This window comes from Sinohyriopsis cumingii, chromosome 9 (assembly GCF_028554795.1).
Source record: "Sinohyriopsis cumingii isolate HCF-2022 chromosome 9, ASM2855479v2, whole genome shotgun sequence".
NCBI lineage: Eukaryota > Metazoa > Mollusca > Bivalvia > Unionida > Unionidae > Sinohyriopsis > Sinohyriopsis cumingii.
The window spans coordinates 92296007-92313932 of record NC_142969.1 but is presented as its reverse complement, the minus strand read 5'-3'; the positions used below and the strand labels follow the sequence as shown (position 1 = coordinate 92313932).

Below are 17926 nucleotides of genomic sequence, written 5' to 3'. Positions count from 1 at the left end.
AATCTGGTATGAGACTTTACATTAAAAAGACATAGTTCAAGCTTGATGTGGAATGAAAAAGCAATGCTAGTCACAAGACTCTGATTTATGAAAAAAGGCACATCTACACTTAATAGACAAGCTATCAATTAAATGACATCCATTTATGTATTAAGCTTACAGAGTTATGTTGGAAGCAAGTAACATCCCAAATGAAGCTACAAAGTTAACTGCCAAGGGCTATAACTCTATTCAAAATGTAGTTGATTCAACAAAACCCATAGAGGCATGTCTAGGTCTATGAAACAGTGCAATAATAAAACTGCATGAGAGTATGTTGGATGCTTCCTGAGCTATGCTGGTTACAAGGATCTGCTGTAATGGAAATTTAATGTATTGATGGGAAAAGGGCAATAACTTCATTATCAATGGATCTGAAAAGACTAAGTCTTTTTAAAAAGATACACCTAAATGTAATAGAGAATTCACCTACCAAATGATATCCAATTATGTGTATAGCCAAACAAAAAAATATGCTTTCAGCCAGCTGACTATCCCTGTTTCTCATTGCAGACCTAGCAACTTTTTTCTCCCCATTAAAAAAAATTCATATTAAATACATATAATGTTTCAAAAAGAGACCTGCAAACCCTAATTTTTAAATACCAATCAACAGGAAAAACATTTTTTTATTAACCTATGTGCTTTGGAACTATATTAGCTACAAACAACGTCCCTTATCAAGATGCTTAACAACCACATCTAGGTCTGTGAGACAACATACACACCCAACTGCTTCAGCATATGTTGAATGGTTCCTAAGTTAAACTATTTACATGGCTTTGCTGTAGTGGTGGTATAGTATTGATGGAAAAAGAGCATTAATTACATCATAGTTAGACCTTAAAAGGCAAATATCTACATGCGATAGGCAATTCACCCACCAGATGGCACCCATTATTTGCAAGGTTTGCAGTGTTATGGTTAAAAGAAGTGTAAATGGATATAACAGACAAACTAATGAACTGAAGGAAAGAAAGATGGCTGGAAAGAAAAGGCAATTACTATAAGGATGTCATAACTTGATGGTCTGTACTAATTAATGAACAGAAACAAAGTTGGATCACCAAATTCACGTCCAAGTTGAGCAAGGGCAATAACTCTGTTAATCATTCAATTACTGTCAAACAAAAGTTGTGAATCAAACTTGGTTTAGAAATCACAAATGCAAGAAATTGTGGACCAAACTTTATCTATATCTATACAGTCTTTATTCAGTTACTAACCCTAAGCAGGACATGCCTATATATTTACAGTCTTAAAAATGGAAGGACATTTGTAGTGATGGATATCTAGTAATTCCTACACAATAACAGATGTAAAGACATACAGAAAAGGGTGATGTAGTATGTCTCTTTTTTCTTTCAAAGTGTAGAAGCATGGTGAAGACTGACTAACCTTTTATTTTCTTTTGTTTCTTCACTTCTTCCTCCTTGACTTCATGCTCTTTCTCTTCTTTCTCTTTCTCCTTCTCCTCCTCTGACTCTTCAGAATCAAACTTGGTGACACTAGATTGCATCTGTCCAGCAGCAGGTACTGGGGCCTGAGGTAGTAACTGCAAAATACACAACCAGGCCCCTCTGTCATAATGTTACACTTTTCTCTATGTCTTACTCAAGAAAATATTGTTCAATCAAAAACCTGCATTTTCTGACTTCGAATAAGACTTCTAAGCTTATGGCAACACAAAAGATTCCTTTTTCTTGAGCTCACCTTTTATCTGGCAAGAAAGTAAAATGGTTAAACAATGAGCCAAATCTAAACAAATATAATATTAACCATAATCTAGGGAATGGATAGATGTATCAGTGCTACGCAGAGCTTCCAACATGGCAGGTTTGACAATAAAAGATTCCACCAAGGCAGGTTTAGCAACAGAATATTCCAAGTCTCCACCAATGCAGGCTAAGTAATAGACTACTCAGAGATTCCACCAAGGTAGAACTGGCAAGAGAATACTCAGAGATTTCACCACTTGACCATAGAACACTCAGAGATTCCACCAAGGCAGGCTTGGCAATAGAATACTCAGAGATTTCACCAAGGCAGCTTTGGCAATATAATACTCAGAGATTCCACCAAGGCAGGCTTGGCAATATAATATTCAGATTCCATCAAGGCAGATTTGGCAATAAAATACTCAGAGATTCCACCAAGGCAGGTTTGGCACTAGAATACTTAGAGATTCCACCAGGGCAGGCATGTCAACAGAATACTCAGATTCCATCAAGGAAGGTTTGGCAATAGAATGCTCAGAGATTCCACCAAGGCAGGTTTGGTAATAGAATACTCAGTGATTCTACCAAGGCAGGCTTGGCAATATAATACTCAGATTCCATCAAGGCAGGTTTGGCAACATAATACTCAAGAGATTACATCAAGCCTGGCTAGGCAATATAATACTCAGATTCCATCAAGGCAGGCTTGGCAATAGAATACTCAGATTCCACCAAAACAGGTTTGTCAATAAAATACTCAAAATGCCAAGTTAAGTTTCATGGCAGAAGGGACAGGATTCATAATGATGCATGTAGAACCATGTAGAGCTTTCTACTACATTTTTTTTCTGATATAACAGCATACAAAGTGCAAATGTTTGAATGAACATTCTAGACACTTACATCGCTTTTCAATTTTCATAAAGCATATCATACATTCTTTAATCTTTAAGTCATAAGAACTGTGTTTTAGGAAACAAATGACATGCCCCCATCACAAGCTGTAGATTTATCATAGTGCATAAAAGGGAAGAACTGATGATATTTTCTAAATAGGGTGTAAAAGATGGTCAACTGAGTAAATTAATAAAATGTTCGTTTAAAAAGAGGAAACAACAAAAAGCCCCAAAGATACCAGTGTCCTACTTTCTGACCCAACAGTCCTACAATGGGACATAATCAAGGGAGATAAGAATGTGGAGTAAGAAGGTATTTATAGAAGGATAAGTGATTATGAACCAAAACTTTAACAAAAATGTAACTAAGAAGTATCTTACTTCTTGACTCCATGGCCCCTGTGAGCAAACTGGTTTAGGATGAATGGGAGAATATCATAATGTTCAAATTCTAATAAAAAAGTGGAATGGTAAAATGTTACTTAAAATAATACTAAAGTATTACGGCTGTAAAAGCTTCAACCAACTTCTTGATCTGAATTTCTGAAACACATGTACCCCACTGCCAACACCCAAAAATGTAAGTGCAACAAATAAAAAAATGCAGGCAGAAGAATTTATAATTGTTATAACTGTAGCAAAATCTAACTGGGTCATGTGCATATAAAGACACCCACCTCACTTGTCTACCTACAGGTGTTTTTGTTCAATTGTACTAGGAGATTTCTTTGGTAGAAAATATGCAAATGAAACAAGTTCAATAATGTGTTAAGAATGAAAATCTAACCAGGCCATCTACGTAGGAATACAAAAGTCAAATCAAATTTATTTTGGTCTACATCAAAGAGTTTCAAAGTTGGCTAAACAAATTCCAAACAGCCTTATCATGTGTAAAAAAATTATACAATAACTGTAATGGTCCAAAAGTCTAACAAGGTCATCTACATATTAATATAAATATTCCTGCCAAATAACAAGGTCATCTACATATTAATATAAATATTCCTGCCAAATACCAATGTCTAGCTCAAGTCAATTTTCGCTCAAACATGCTAAGAAAGTTCTTGTCAGTAAATTCTATGTTCCAAGCTTTTAAAGTATTTACAACATTCAGAAATAAACATAATGACCTGAAAATCCAATAAATCAGAAGATAATGTCTTTGATTCAGGAACAAGTATTACTATAAATTTGGTATACCATAAAACATAAACAGTACTAAAAAGTTCTTAATCTGACAACTTTAACTTGTCATACCAAAACTGATCGCATGTAAAATCTTGTGGCACCAAAAGTCATGTTTGTAATATTAAATTTTCTATCTATTAAGGTTCAATATGATTAAAGAATTATTAAGAGTATATTCGTAGAATAGATTCTTTCTCTCTCTGTACCCTGCTGTGTTTAGTGTCCTCCATTTCATCACCACTCCCTCCACTTTCTTCCTCCTCCTCCTCATCACTCACCTCCTTCTTCTCCTAAAACACAGGCCAAAAACAGAATTTGAAATGCGAACTATGAACTACCTGAAGCCTGCATTAATGTTGAGCTGTTGCGATATAGACTTTTTTCGTGAATAAAAACCTTATACATTTAGCTTGTCAGTATAATGAAATATTTGTTAAACATGTTCCTCCATGCAGGGTAAAATACAAAATATACACTGTTACGTATTTCATTATGCAGATTGTTGGGATGAATTACCCTGTGCAATTTAATTGACTATTCAAATATCATAAATGCAATGTGTAACAATGAAAGACTGAACTTTTAAAATTTTTAAATCCTTATGGATAAACTTAGAAATGTTTGAAGATGTGTATTCACAATGAATACATGGAAGATATTTTTTTTCCTACATTAATGCTTGATATATTGCATTAAGTGATATAAAATACATGATATTGTAAGTAACAAAGCCACATCTTAAAACACTGTTTTGTTTGTACCACACAATGAAATATATTGGGCATTTTTACACAGGATTGCAAAATGTTTTTTTTTATTATCATATACCAAACATTGTTCCTCAACTAACACTTGGAAGATTAAACTCTCTTTTTAGTACATAACTCCCCATCACCATTTTCCTCAATCCACCTCACTTTCAACCCTCTTTATAGGCTGATCATATGAATATCAATCACTTACAAGTGGTAAGATTGGCATAACCTAATGTGTGGCACTAAATTAGATTTGTGATATTTTGTACACTGTTTGACCCTATCTAACCATAATCAGTGTCCATTACAGCAATGCATCACAGCAAGCTTGTCACTGCTGTCAAGGTAGTAAGGGGAAATAACTTCAAAGAGATCTTTTTCTAAGTCCTTGGTATGACTCAACCAGGATTCAAACACACAACCTCCAGAATCGAGGTGGATGCTCTAACTACTTAGGCCACCAGAGCAGACTATGGGAAATGTATTTTTATATGGATATATGAATGAATAAAATATGAAATTATTTTGCCAAGTCAATAATAAAACATTTTACTAGTTTATAGATTTGGAAGTTATAACAATGTGAATACATACAACTTAACAAATATATGAATACAAATTATCATTCTATATAAAATTTCAATTTACCACAATTCTATCAGTATTACAGTTCTAAACTTTCTTACCGATGGCTCTGGCTGCTTCCTTGGCAAAGGTTTGGGAACAACTGTTGTTGATGATTTCTCATTTTGAATCTCTGACTGAAAATATTATAAATTATTTATAACTAATAAAACCTTATATTATTATCAATCTTACTTTGATCCATGTCCAGAGAGCACAAGGAAGTTAATATAAATTCTACAGAAATTAATTAAAGTCTACACTGAAAGCAACATTGAGAGAAGTAAAACAAAAACTTCACAATAAATAATACTGCTTCCCACAGCAACCACTTCTTACTGTTTTAATGACTTGTTAAGAATTTTCTATGTCATCAGCTAACAATGAAATCAGATGATTATCTTCACAAACAATCAGGTAGCCCCTGAATAAACAAGAAGCCCAAATTAAATTAATATAGCTCACCCAGCCAAGGGTTAAAAAAAAGACAGCCCAAAAGTGGAGGACTTAAACCTGAATCTGTTTCCTATGTACTGGCATCCTATTTCCATCATGACTTCATGCATACATGCACTCACCTTAATTATATCCTCTTCTACAGGGTGAGCTTCTGCTGGTTTGGCCTCCTGTCTCTCTATCCTTTCAACTGATATATACAAAAATCATATGATCAGGCCTTGTAAAAAGGCATAACAAAGAAGTTTACTATGATACATACATTCTGGCACTCAGACCAGTCACTAGTTTTAAAAAATATGAAAATTTGCTTATCATGTCTAAATGAATTGCATAATTTCAATTATATCCAAAAATATTCGCACATGGTATAAGTACATCAACAAGGGGCTCTGAAAACATGGGTGGGACTAATTCCAAGTCTAAGGAGTGTCATCGCCAGTTACAAGAAGGTCAGAGTCTGTATGTTGAATCCAGGATCAAAGTATCAAAAGGCAGAGCAAGCAAGTCACATAACAATCTGTCTTAGCTTAATAATTAATCCTATATTTAAACAAAATCCAACAAGTGGTTTAGGAAATAATGAAAAAAATTCCAAAACTTTTCTATGACTGGCTTTAACCAACCACAAGATGAAAGGTGTGTGTGTGTGTGTTACAGAATTAATTACCTTAGCTTTCTAATAATTCATCCCAAGTAAGAACAAAGTCCATCAAGGGGTTAGGGAAATAGAAGCAATGAAATGATCCTTAACCAACAAGTAGCAGAATAAAGTGTCTTTCCTTCATATATTATGATTGATTCCAAGCAAGAACAAAACCCATCAAGAAACTTAGAAAATAAATGCAAATGATAAAACCTGAGCAAAGACATTAACATAATTTTCTATTACTGTGACTTTGAAGATTTAAAGGGCAAGTAAGTGCAACACAGAATGAATTTTCTCAGCTTCATAATTCATTCATGCCATGTATGAGATTCATAGAGGATCTCAAATGTGTAATGATTTAATACAGAATTTATGAAACAAGTTGAATAATGTCCAGCTGTTGAGAAAGCTGGACATTATTTTACGTTGTATCTTTCATCTGTTGTGCAAAAAAATAGTCCCAAACAAAGTTGAAATAGTAAAAGTAGATTATATATTTGTTCTCACTATAAAATCAAAGAATAAGTGTCCATCCAAATAAACAGAACATTTTACAAAATAAAAAATCATTTTTCAACACAAAATGTGCAAGGCATGTGATGTCACATTGTTTGATATGGTGCACAGTACTGCTTTTCAAATGGTCTACACAACACAGTGCCAGTGTTTACCTTGAAATTCTACATCACAACTAAATATTACAGTGTTGCAATATTTTTCTGAAAAGAAGATTACTGGAAGCAGAAACAAACATATTTACTGTAATGTATTTGTGACCAGATATTTGCAGTATTTGATTTGAAACATTAGACTGTACAGAAGATGTAAAGAAATATCTTTTTGAGTCAGACTTGCATTGCATATTTACCACATAAATATGCTGTGTTGGATACAGTTCTGCCAGTTGGGGAGACCAGTTTATGTATACATTTTTCTGTGAACAAAGGTGAGTTTATTTACTTCTGTAAGTTCACATTTAAACCACACTTGTATATAAGGTGGATTCCATGCTACATATATAACGCCCCTCCACCCCCAACCTTGCTATCAACTGAGCAATAACCATTGTTTTGCTTGTTGTTATTTTTCTTGTCTTGGAAACTTCAGCCATTTTTCATGTTATGGTATGTTTTACTTGACATAACAAACTTCTGTGCGGGTAAATTGGCCATACTGAAACAGACAAGACCATTTTCCCCCATTTCCCTTTCATGAGTTGAATTGAAAAATGGCAGCCAAAAATATTCATTGAAACCAAAATATACCAGAAGGTGTGGTTAAAAAGTTTTCCCACAACTGCAGCCAGTCAGTAAAGAGGATACTGCACAATAATCTCATGGTCTTATTTAGACCACTCAAAATCACATAAAGTGATATCTTAACATGTGGTAATATAAAAAATATAAAACTGCACATACTATAGAAAGCTATACCAACTACATGATAATATCAATTACTATTTACTAATAAATAGATTTCACTACTTAATAGTCTATGAATCACGCTGCATAGTAAAGATTTTGTAAATCATGTTCTCTTAGAATACGTACCCAGTCACATTACTGTTCTTAGTTATAAAACATGTTTGTGTCATTAGGACCATGGAACAATCCAATCTGAACCAGAGGTCATTCATATCCATAAAAGGGGCAAGTAACACACTCGTGAAGCAAGGGCTATTGAAACAAAGATCCTGGCTAAAGGGTTAAACTTATCTAATATAAAAAGTGATATTTTAATGTGTGGTAATATAAAAAGTATGAAACTGCACATACTATAGGAAAACTATATTTTATATTAACACATTAAAATATCACGGTAAAGCCCCATGAAAGATTCCATTTTGGAAACAAGAGTGATCTAAGCCTATTCAGGTTAAAGTTGGCCATATTCTGATATATCCTTGTCATGGTCTATATTACCTGTACAATATTGCCTAGACGTTGTTGGAAATCATGGATTAGTAACCCTTGACAGTAAATGGGGCTAACCTTTTCTGCTCATAAAGTCAGAGCAAAAATAGTCAACAAAGATTGGGGCACTGAAAGGGAAGATGTTATCCCTATACAAGTCCCTGAAAACATGCTGCTTTCCATTGTAAACTTTCAAAATGGAGGGACTTACATAAATTAAGGTCCAAAGTTCTTTATAAGCAAGGCTCTCTTGACAAGAACCAAGCATGAAGGAGATGCTTGTTCAAGTAGGGATGAAAACTGAACTTATTTGAGCAGGTTGAGCATCACCAGAGTCTGCCTGAGAATATTGCTTGATCAAGGAGACTGTTTATCCAGGGCTTGTCACAAATGAAGGGAGATGAAGTTGGTACAGCATCAGACTTGTAATCCAAGGGTAATGGGTTTTATACCCACATAGGTCAGCCCAAATTGGCAGCCATAGTGTATCTTGGGAAAGGTGCTTAACTCCTATTGGATGATACCAATATTATGTTACAAGTTCTGATAAAACCAACAAACAAACAAAATAGAGCCGAAGGGATCAAAATTTAAAGAGTTGAAGTGAAGGTACGGCATCAAAACCCATCCCAACCAACTTACAGTCAAAGGATTAATGGCCCAAGCCACTGGATCTGGAACTGGAGAGTCAAAGGTGGGAAGTTTGTGGTCCCACCACTTCACAAAGATATCTCTCATTAGATGCCAACAAAGAGTGCAAATCCTAAGAAATACTGACAAATGAAGGAACAAATCAGTCTGAAGAGTCTGGACCCTTCTTGACAATGAATAGGCCAGAACAGTGAGTCTGCCAGGAATGTGTCTTATCTGGACCATAATCTTGTGTTAGAAGCACCAGCAAAGAAACTCCTAGGTTTGCATGCAGAGGTCCGGTGATTAGGTTCCAACCTAATCCACAAAGCTTATCATTCCAGAATATGAAAAATATTAATTATAACCTTCATATTTAAATGAACTGCCTTCTCCTCAAGCAGTTGTTGCAGACTATTATGTAATTGGGAAACAGGTGATCCCTCAACTGTAAGAGTTATCATCTTTACAAAGTGTAATCTCTGATTATGGCTTCCCCAAAGGAATTCATACCAAAAAGTCACTGTCTTTAATTTTTATCTCAGTTGAGATCATAGCATGATGATCTATACGACTGGTGAAGGAGTGCTACTGCAATAAATGTACCATTGGTAGAGGGTGCATCAGTAGGCAGCCAAGAAGAAGAAAATTTCTGCAGCACTGACCAATTCCAGACATTGCAAAATCTCTTTCATGGAAAGCCGCTTCTTGTTGAAGACTGACCCAGAGAGCTCAATAACCTGTGCAATCTGCATGGGATAGAGACAAACAAGGTTCATATAGATAAAAAAAACTCCATACCCAGATAGACAAATTGCAGGTAGGGGATAAGATCTGATTTCTCCCAGTTCACAAGAAAAGCACAGGTACTTGAAACGTAAGATGAAGTTATTTATGTCCTTTAATAAATATGAACTTGCATGTGTTTTTGAAGGCAGTCATCTAGAAAAGCTGCAGTCATCATCAATGAAGACCTATTATGACCTGAAAGCAGAGAGCGCAATTTGTAAAGTACTCCTTGGAAGGAAAAAGAAAGGAACTGGTGCAAAGCCAGATGGAAGTATAGATTTGACATTCTATTAGTAAGACTAAATGACCATAATGTTTGCATCTGAAATATTGCCAGATTTACATATTTGATGAACCAGTTGAGATCTGATATTGCCCTGTGTTTTATTATTGGATTTCAGCACAAGAAGAAAACCCCAAATAAAACCTTGGTGAGTTCAATTTGCAAACTCTCTCTCTACCAAATGCATGGAGAGCACAGAACTCCTTCAATCAAAGTTTTGACTTCCCAGAAGAGGCCAGACGAGGAACACAAAAGTAGAGGGAGTTGGTGAAAATGAACTTAAGCCCCTCTGAAACAACTTGGATCACACATTTGTTTTGTGGAAAATGGCTGATTTACAATTACCAAAGATTGAAGTTCAAGCCTGGCATCTACTGGCAGATTTTCAGTGGGCAGTTGTAGTAAAAAGACATTGGGAATTGCTGGGTTGGGTTGGGAAGAGAAAACTTAGTTTATGCTGTATTATATTGACTGTGAGTGTAATGAGTTTGTTGCCATTTAAAATTGGGTTCTGGCTGAGTCTGCTGCTGTTGATCAGATCTTTCCATCAATCCCTCTGCTTACAATCATCTTCTGTTGTGGCATATTGAACGAGGGGGTATAGTGAGTTGGAAGGACAATTTATGCCTTGCCTGCTCTGTACATCCTTTATATGGTTATATGTATTTATCTTGTGTGCTTGACCTTTGTCCATGTGTGAGGATAGAGTTTGGTGCAAACCTAATTTTAGCAATATTTGTAAATTATAAGCAGATTACTTTACTTCCATTTGAGAAATTTAGAAGGTTCTGAACTTGTTTACAGTTTGGTGTAATTTTCCTTTAAAGATAATTGAGCATTTTAAAAAATGCTACTGCAACATAGGTCAAGTGGGGATGTATGTTATAAAGGTTAGAATATTTTACTGGCAAGATACAATATGAGATGATTCATTTATTTATTCAATAGAATTACAAAGTGCTCATTGATATTTTTTTAAAACCTCCAATAACTTGGGATTATTGTGAATTCATTCAAAGACATTCTGGATTACATCACCATGATATATCAAGGCTTTTGGCACATCAGCTCATTCAAGACTATTAGTGCATCAGCACATCCAACATTGGAGCTCAGTCAGAACATTGTATACTTTGTGACTGTGATAGAAGTTTTAGGATTACTTAGGATCTAATTAACAATACATTAAGTTCATCTTAAATATGTTGTTTAAAGCAGATATTAATTGGCATCTTACGGTTTTTATTATTGTTAGTTAATGTGGCCATTGGTAGTGCCAATATTGATGAGGACAATTTATAGTTTTAATTACCGTAAGTTCTTTGGTCATGCTAGTGCCAACACGAATGTGGATGGATGTTCACTAATGACAATTACTGGGTATATTTTTCAATTTTTCCCAATCTAAAAAGAATGCACAGCAGTCAAGATTTTGGGGACACAGGGTAAAATATAGCAGGAAACCCACAAGTGCAACAATTGTCCATTATCTAAAGAGAATAAGTGATAACAAGATTCTCAAATTATAATTCATGTACTAAAAATCCTAACGGTCTGATTAGGACCAAGGTTTAGGACTAACTAGAAATTATAAATCATGTACTAACAATCCAACAGGTCTAATCAGGACCATGACTTCAGACCAACTAGAAATTGTAAATCATGAACTAAAAATCCTTTGTCAGTTTGACTATCCATTCATAAGATATAGTCCTGACAAAATTGTCAAGATAGTCACCATAACAGCCATACTGGATGCCAGATTAGCGTCATTCACATGTGGCCCAATTTAACATCACAAGAAGACTTTTTGTGAAAACCCATTGTCACTATGACAATCTGTTTTACAGTCACCATAAAAGATTTTCAAGGCAGCCACCATGCCTGCCATTACTGTAAACCAGATTGGCATAATTTATATTAGGTCCAGCCAAACATGATAAAAAATATTTTGGTAAAAACCCTACTTAACTACGGCCACCAATTTTGTAGAAGATATAAGTCTTTTAGTGAAAATGCCATGTCAGTATGAATATCATTTCAAGAGGAGTACCATTAACAAGATTTTCAATATGACCACGAATCATACTAAATGTTTGAGGGGCACCAATTTCATTTAATGCTAGCTAGACACAATAAGCAGTCTTTACGTGAAAATGTTATGCCATGCAAGATGGCAGCCATACTTGCTGTTAGATCTTAACCATTTTCATTTAGGACCAACAAGACATAATATTAGATTCCACCATTTGGTGAAAATTCCTTATCAATATACAGACATCTGTTTAAAGGTAGCAGCAAAAAGATTTTCAAGATGACTGGGAAAATGGCCCTATTAGACGACTGAGGGATTTTCGCACAGGCCCCATTAGACTTTGAGGTGAATGTGTATGCAAGTATTATGATAATTCTCATAGTAGTTTTGACAGAGTAATGATACAAAACATGCACATGAATGATGGATACCAGATGACATATGATGGTCATTGCACATTTGGCCAGTGCATAAGTTCTTCTGGTCAATGACTAGTAGGTGAGTTTATGACCAGCAAGCTTAATGGCTAAGTTTTGATTAAATTTATATAAATAAATATAAACAAATACAGGTGGAGATACAGAACTCTAACCTTTTATAACATCTTCAATTATGGAAGAATCTGACTGTCTGGCCTGACGAGGTTTTGGTACTGGTACAGTATGATGGAGAGGTGGATTATCTTTCTGAACTACTCCAATGAGGGCCGGAAGTGTCTGATTTAAGTCATTCTTGAACTGAAAGAGAAAAGAAAGAAATTAGTATATTAAGAAATTTATAATATATACCCAACTACAAAAGAAACTGAAGGGTGATACACCCTGCCCATGAAACTAACAATCCCACTGCCTCCACTGTATGAATCTCTGTCCCTTTCAGTGCATACCTTTGCCTCCTTGAATGGCAAATTTAGCAGCTTTATAAAAATTGTCCAATTTTTGCATGCCTCACGAATTAAATTATTTGTCATAATTGTTTTTTTCAAACCTGAATCATTTAACTGTATATCACATTCTACTTACATTAAATGCCAAGTGGCAGGTGGCAGGTGGATAGCCTTACCTGAGTATAACCTTAAAATCAAAATGTGTTACCTCAAGTGGTCTAGGCACTGTTCTCTTTAATGTTCACTAATCCCAAAAATGATTTAGCTTGTGAATGTCAAAGTCTAAGTATTACAGGCATAAACTGATTATTTTATTTAAATTCTAAAATATCTCACAATGGTTCTTTGTGGGATATACACCTATAGTACAATTATGACAAGTGAAAATGCAGACTTTCACTGCCTGGAAATTTCCAAAACAAAGTTGCAAAGCACAGCCTTTCAATAATCCCCTTCCTGGCAAACAACAGCTCTACCAAAAACAATTGTATTGTTAGTTCATTTAATTTCCTTATGAAACTGATTCTATCACTGTTTATTACAGCCTGACATATTAACCAATACATGACAACAGGTCTACTGTAACATAATGTACTGGCATATCAAGGTCTATAACTGTTCATACACAGGTCTACTGTAGCATAATATACTGGTAGATCAAGGTCTATAATTGTTCATACACAGGTCTACTGTAACATAATGTACTGGCATATCAAGGTCTATAACTGTTCATACACAGATCTACTGTAGCATAATATACTGGCATATCAAGGTCTATAACTGTTCATACACAGGTCTACTGTAATATAATGTACTGGCATATCAAGCTCTATAACTGTTCATACACTGATTTACTATAACATGATGTACTGGTAGATCACAGTCTATTATTGTTGAGGTACAGATTTACTATAACATGATGTACTGGTAGATCATGGTCTATAACTGTTGAGGTACAGATTTACTATAACATGATGTACTGGTAGATCATGGTCTATAACAGTTGAAGTACAGATTTACTATAACATGATGTACTGGTAGATCACTGTCTATAACTGCTGAGGTACAGATTTACTATAACATGATGTACTGGTAGATCATGGTCTATAATAGTTGAGGTACAGATTTACTATAACACGATGTACTGGTAGATCATGGTCTATAACTTTTGAGGTACAGATTTACTATAACACGATGTACTGGTAGATCATGGTCTATAATAGTTGAGGTACAGATTTACTATAACACGATGTACTGGTAGATCATGGTCTATAACTGTTGAGGTACAGATTTACTATAACACGATGTACTGGTAGATCATGGTCTATAATAGTTGAGGTACAGATTTACTATAACACGATGTACTGGTAGATCATGGTCTATAATAGTTGAGGTACAGATTTACTATAACACGATGTACTGGTAGATCATGGTCTATAACTGTTGAGGTACAGATTTACTATAACATGATGTACTGGTAGATCATGGTCTATAATAGTTGAGGTACAGATTTACTATAACACGATGTACTGGTAGATCATGGTCTATAATTGTTGAGGTACAGATTTACTATAACACGATGTACTGGTAGATCACTGTCTATAATTGTTGAGGTACAGATTTACTATAACACGATGTACTGGTAGATCATGGTCTATAATTGTTGAGGTACAGATTTACTATAACACGATGTACTGGTAGATCACTGTCTATAATTGTTGAGGTACAGATTTACTATAACACGATGTACTGGTAGATCATGGTCTATAACTGTTGAGGTACAGATTTACTATAACACGATGTACTGGTAGATCATGGTCTATAACTGTTGAGGTACAGATTTACTATAACACGATGTACTGGTAGATCATGGTCTATAACTGTTGAGGTACAGATTTACTATAACACGATGTACCGGTAGATCAAGTTCCATACCTGTTTAGACCCAGGTCTACTGTAGCATAATGTAAATGTAGATCAAGACCTATAACTGTGCAGTTACATTTCTACTGTAGATCAAGGTCTATGTAGTCTCATTTCAACCCAGACCTTCATATGGCTCACTCATATCTTTGCCATGTGAGGGTCTCATATAAAATAAAGTTTTCCTTCAGATGCCAGAACAAAGCATTAAAAAAACTGGGAAAAGTGACTTGAGCAATGAGATGATGTAATACATCAATGTGATTATGAGATTACATCATGTTTCAAACAGAAAGACTCACTGGCAGAGCAAGAAAAGCTTCTTGCATCTGCATCTGTTTTATAAACTGACATTTAAAGCCAAAATAAAGTGTTTTCAACTCAAACCATAAAACCATGTGAGCTAAAACACTGCAGAAAGAAAATAATCTGTACATGATAAAGATTTATATTTCACAATATCTGCATGGAGACTTACTGGTAATAATAATCTAATTAACCTAAACATTTTTGTGAGGAGGAAAAACAAAATTATTATAAACTACATATTAAAATTTTAATAAAAAAACTAAAACGCATAATATGGATACAAAGAAAGAAGCTGAACATGAGATAATCTAAAGTTGTCTTGATAATAAAGTCACATTTTAGTTTATAAAAACATTTTCTGTATGCAAAAAAAATGCATGATTAATGGATTCAGTAAAATAATGGGGAATTCCTTAAATTTTGGGTACAGCTATTTCACTTCAAAAGATTGCTTTGATCTGTAGGCTGCATGCATATTTTACTCACCGATTCATTAAGTTTTCTCCTCTTTTGCCTGGCTGTTACGCTGTTGTTCATATCTATAGACCCATTAGCTTGAATTGTGTCTCCTAGAGTACCATCAACATTAATTTCATTTGTCTCATCATCTGAACTCTCTACCTCACCATTTGATGTTGGTTTTAAGAAAGCTAACACAATCATATGGCAACCACCACAGGCAACCTGTTGGAGAAAAAAAGAATTTGCCAATTTCGAAACTGAAATAACATTTCAGAAAACTATTTCTATCTTGTACTATTTAATCAGAAGAAAAGAAAATGTTGTCCTGAAATGGAGTGGATTTGGTTGATATATAAATATTTTTATTACAGCAGTAATAAATTCTTGCAAGCAATGATGTCTGCTCAGTTCCAGGCCAGAATCATACTTCCTAGTGGTTGGATACTTATCTAGACTTCTTCCTAATCCATATCTGGCCAATTCACAAAAAAAACTCTGATGAATCATCCAATACAATATAGTACTAATCTAGCTATCAAACCATACTCTGACACAGCAACCTATAACACATATAGTGATTTAAAAGCATGACTAGTATGCTCTATCTTTTACAAATCACTGTGCTAATTGTTATCATCAAAACTTTTAATACACCGAAGCTTAGTATATCAGATTCAGGTCATGTGTCAAGAGTGATATATTAAACATAACATGACTGAAATAAGTTCACATATAAACTAATCTATCCCTAGATTACTGATAAAAGTTTACATACAAACTTACCTATCCCTTGATAACTAAAATAAGTTTACATACAAGCTATGCTGTCCAGATAACTGAAAAAAGTTTACATACAAGCTAACCTATCCCTAGAAAACTTAAATAAGTTTACATACAAAACTATTCTGCCCTTAGATAACTGAAATAAGTTAACACACAAACTTACTTATCCCTAAATAACTGGAATTAAATTCACATAAAAACTTACCTATCCCTAGATAACTGAAATAAATTTACATACAAGCTAACCTGCCCCCAGATAACTGAAATAAGTGCACATACAAGTTTACCAATCCCTAGACAACTGAAATATGTTCACACATAAGCTTATCTATCCCTAGATAACTGAAATAAATTTACATAAAAACTTACCTATCCCTAGATAACTGAAATATGTTTACATATAAAACCTACCTATCCCAAGATAACTGAAATATGTTTACATATAAAACTTACCTATCCCAAGATAACTGAAATAAGTTTACATAAAAAACTTACCTATCCATAGATAACTGAAATTAGTTTACAAACAAGCTTACTTATACCCAGATTTATCAAGTTTTGAATAAGATTGGAAATAATAAAATCTGGTACACCAAAACAAATGTCCTTCCATCTTCTGGCAAAACAAAAGCACAATACCGTATATACTCATTTAAAGGTCTAGTCCAAATTCAAAAGAAAAAAAAACCAACCCTGATCTGAAGTCAGATCATGTGCTAGCAGATCAGAGTAAATTTTATAGTTTCTATTATTACTCCTAATAAACTGCATAGACCTATATCTTGCCATGCATTATGAGATGGAAGATCTGGGTCTGTGCATTTTGCAGCTGAACTCAAGTTATAAGAGGATATATTGTAGGTTGTTGAATAAATATAAGACAAGAAATTACCTTATCCACAATAAAATTTTTAAATCTTCCAACTTTCTGAGGTAAATATTGATTAGAAAAACTCTCCAGTTTCAGCCCCAATTTTCCATGGCGACCATCACCAAATGTATATACCTGACCCTTTTCTGAAAGAAAGAAAATGATAATTGTGATGCAAGTTTAGCTATATGTTCTTAACTAAGAATTTGTATTAATTAATGTATATATATATATATATATATATATATATATATATATATATATATATATATATATCTATATATATATCTATCTATATATATATATATATATATATATATATATATATATATATATATATATATATACACATACATACATACATATATATATATGGTACTCAGTTATAGGGTTCATACAATTCAGGAGAACTAAAATTCAATGACTTTTATATGGACAGTTTTCAGTTCTCAAGGACTAAAATACTACAAGTGTCAAGTGTTCTACTTACGGTAACTAATTAAAAGAAACAAAAACAATAAATGTATAAAGATCTATTATGAAATATGAATGGAAAATGATAATAAAGTCATTGTAAAATGGTCCTAAAATCAACCACTGCTCTTTAGCTGCTCTACTTTCTCCTCCTAATGCAACTCTAGTGTTTTCACTTGCTCTTTTGTTTCCTTCCTTTTCTTCAGAGTCCACTGGACTGAGACATTAGAGAGATTGTCCCAT

General features: G+C 34.1%; 1 protein-coding gene across 2 annotated transcripts in view; it reads right to left on the bottom strand.

Moving 5' to 3' along the window:
- Window positions 1-17926, bottom strand: part of LOC149792243 (X-linked retinitis pigmentosa GTPase regulator-like) — an 86592-nt gene that overhangs the window by 34830 nt on the left and 33836 nt on the right. Inside the window, exons 9-15 of one of the 2 annotated variants that reach the window (XM_089970773.1) lie at window positions 17231-17355; window positions 15580-15777; window positions 12568-12712; window positions 5799-5866; window positions 5283-5357; window positions 4048-4131; window positions 1438-1594 (exon numbers count right to left, since the gene is read on the bottom strand). In XM_089970773.1, coding sequence (XP_089826899.1) covers window positions 1438-1594; window positions 4048-4131; window positions 5283-5357; window positions 5799-5866; window positions 12568-12712; window positions 15580-15777; window positions 17231-17355 — 852 coding nt within the window. The remainder of the gene's footprint in view (window positions 1-1437; window positions 1595-4047; window positions 4132-5282; window positions 5358-5798; window positions 5867-12567; window positions 12713-15579; window positions 15778-17230; window positions 17356-17926) is intronic. The other variant, XM_089970774.1, reaches the window with a different exon arrangement.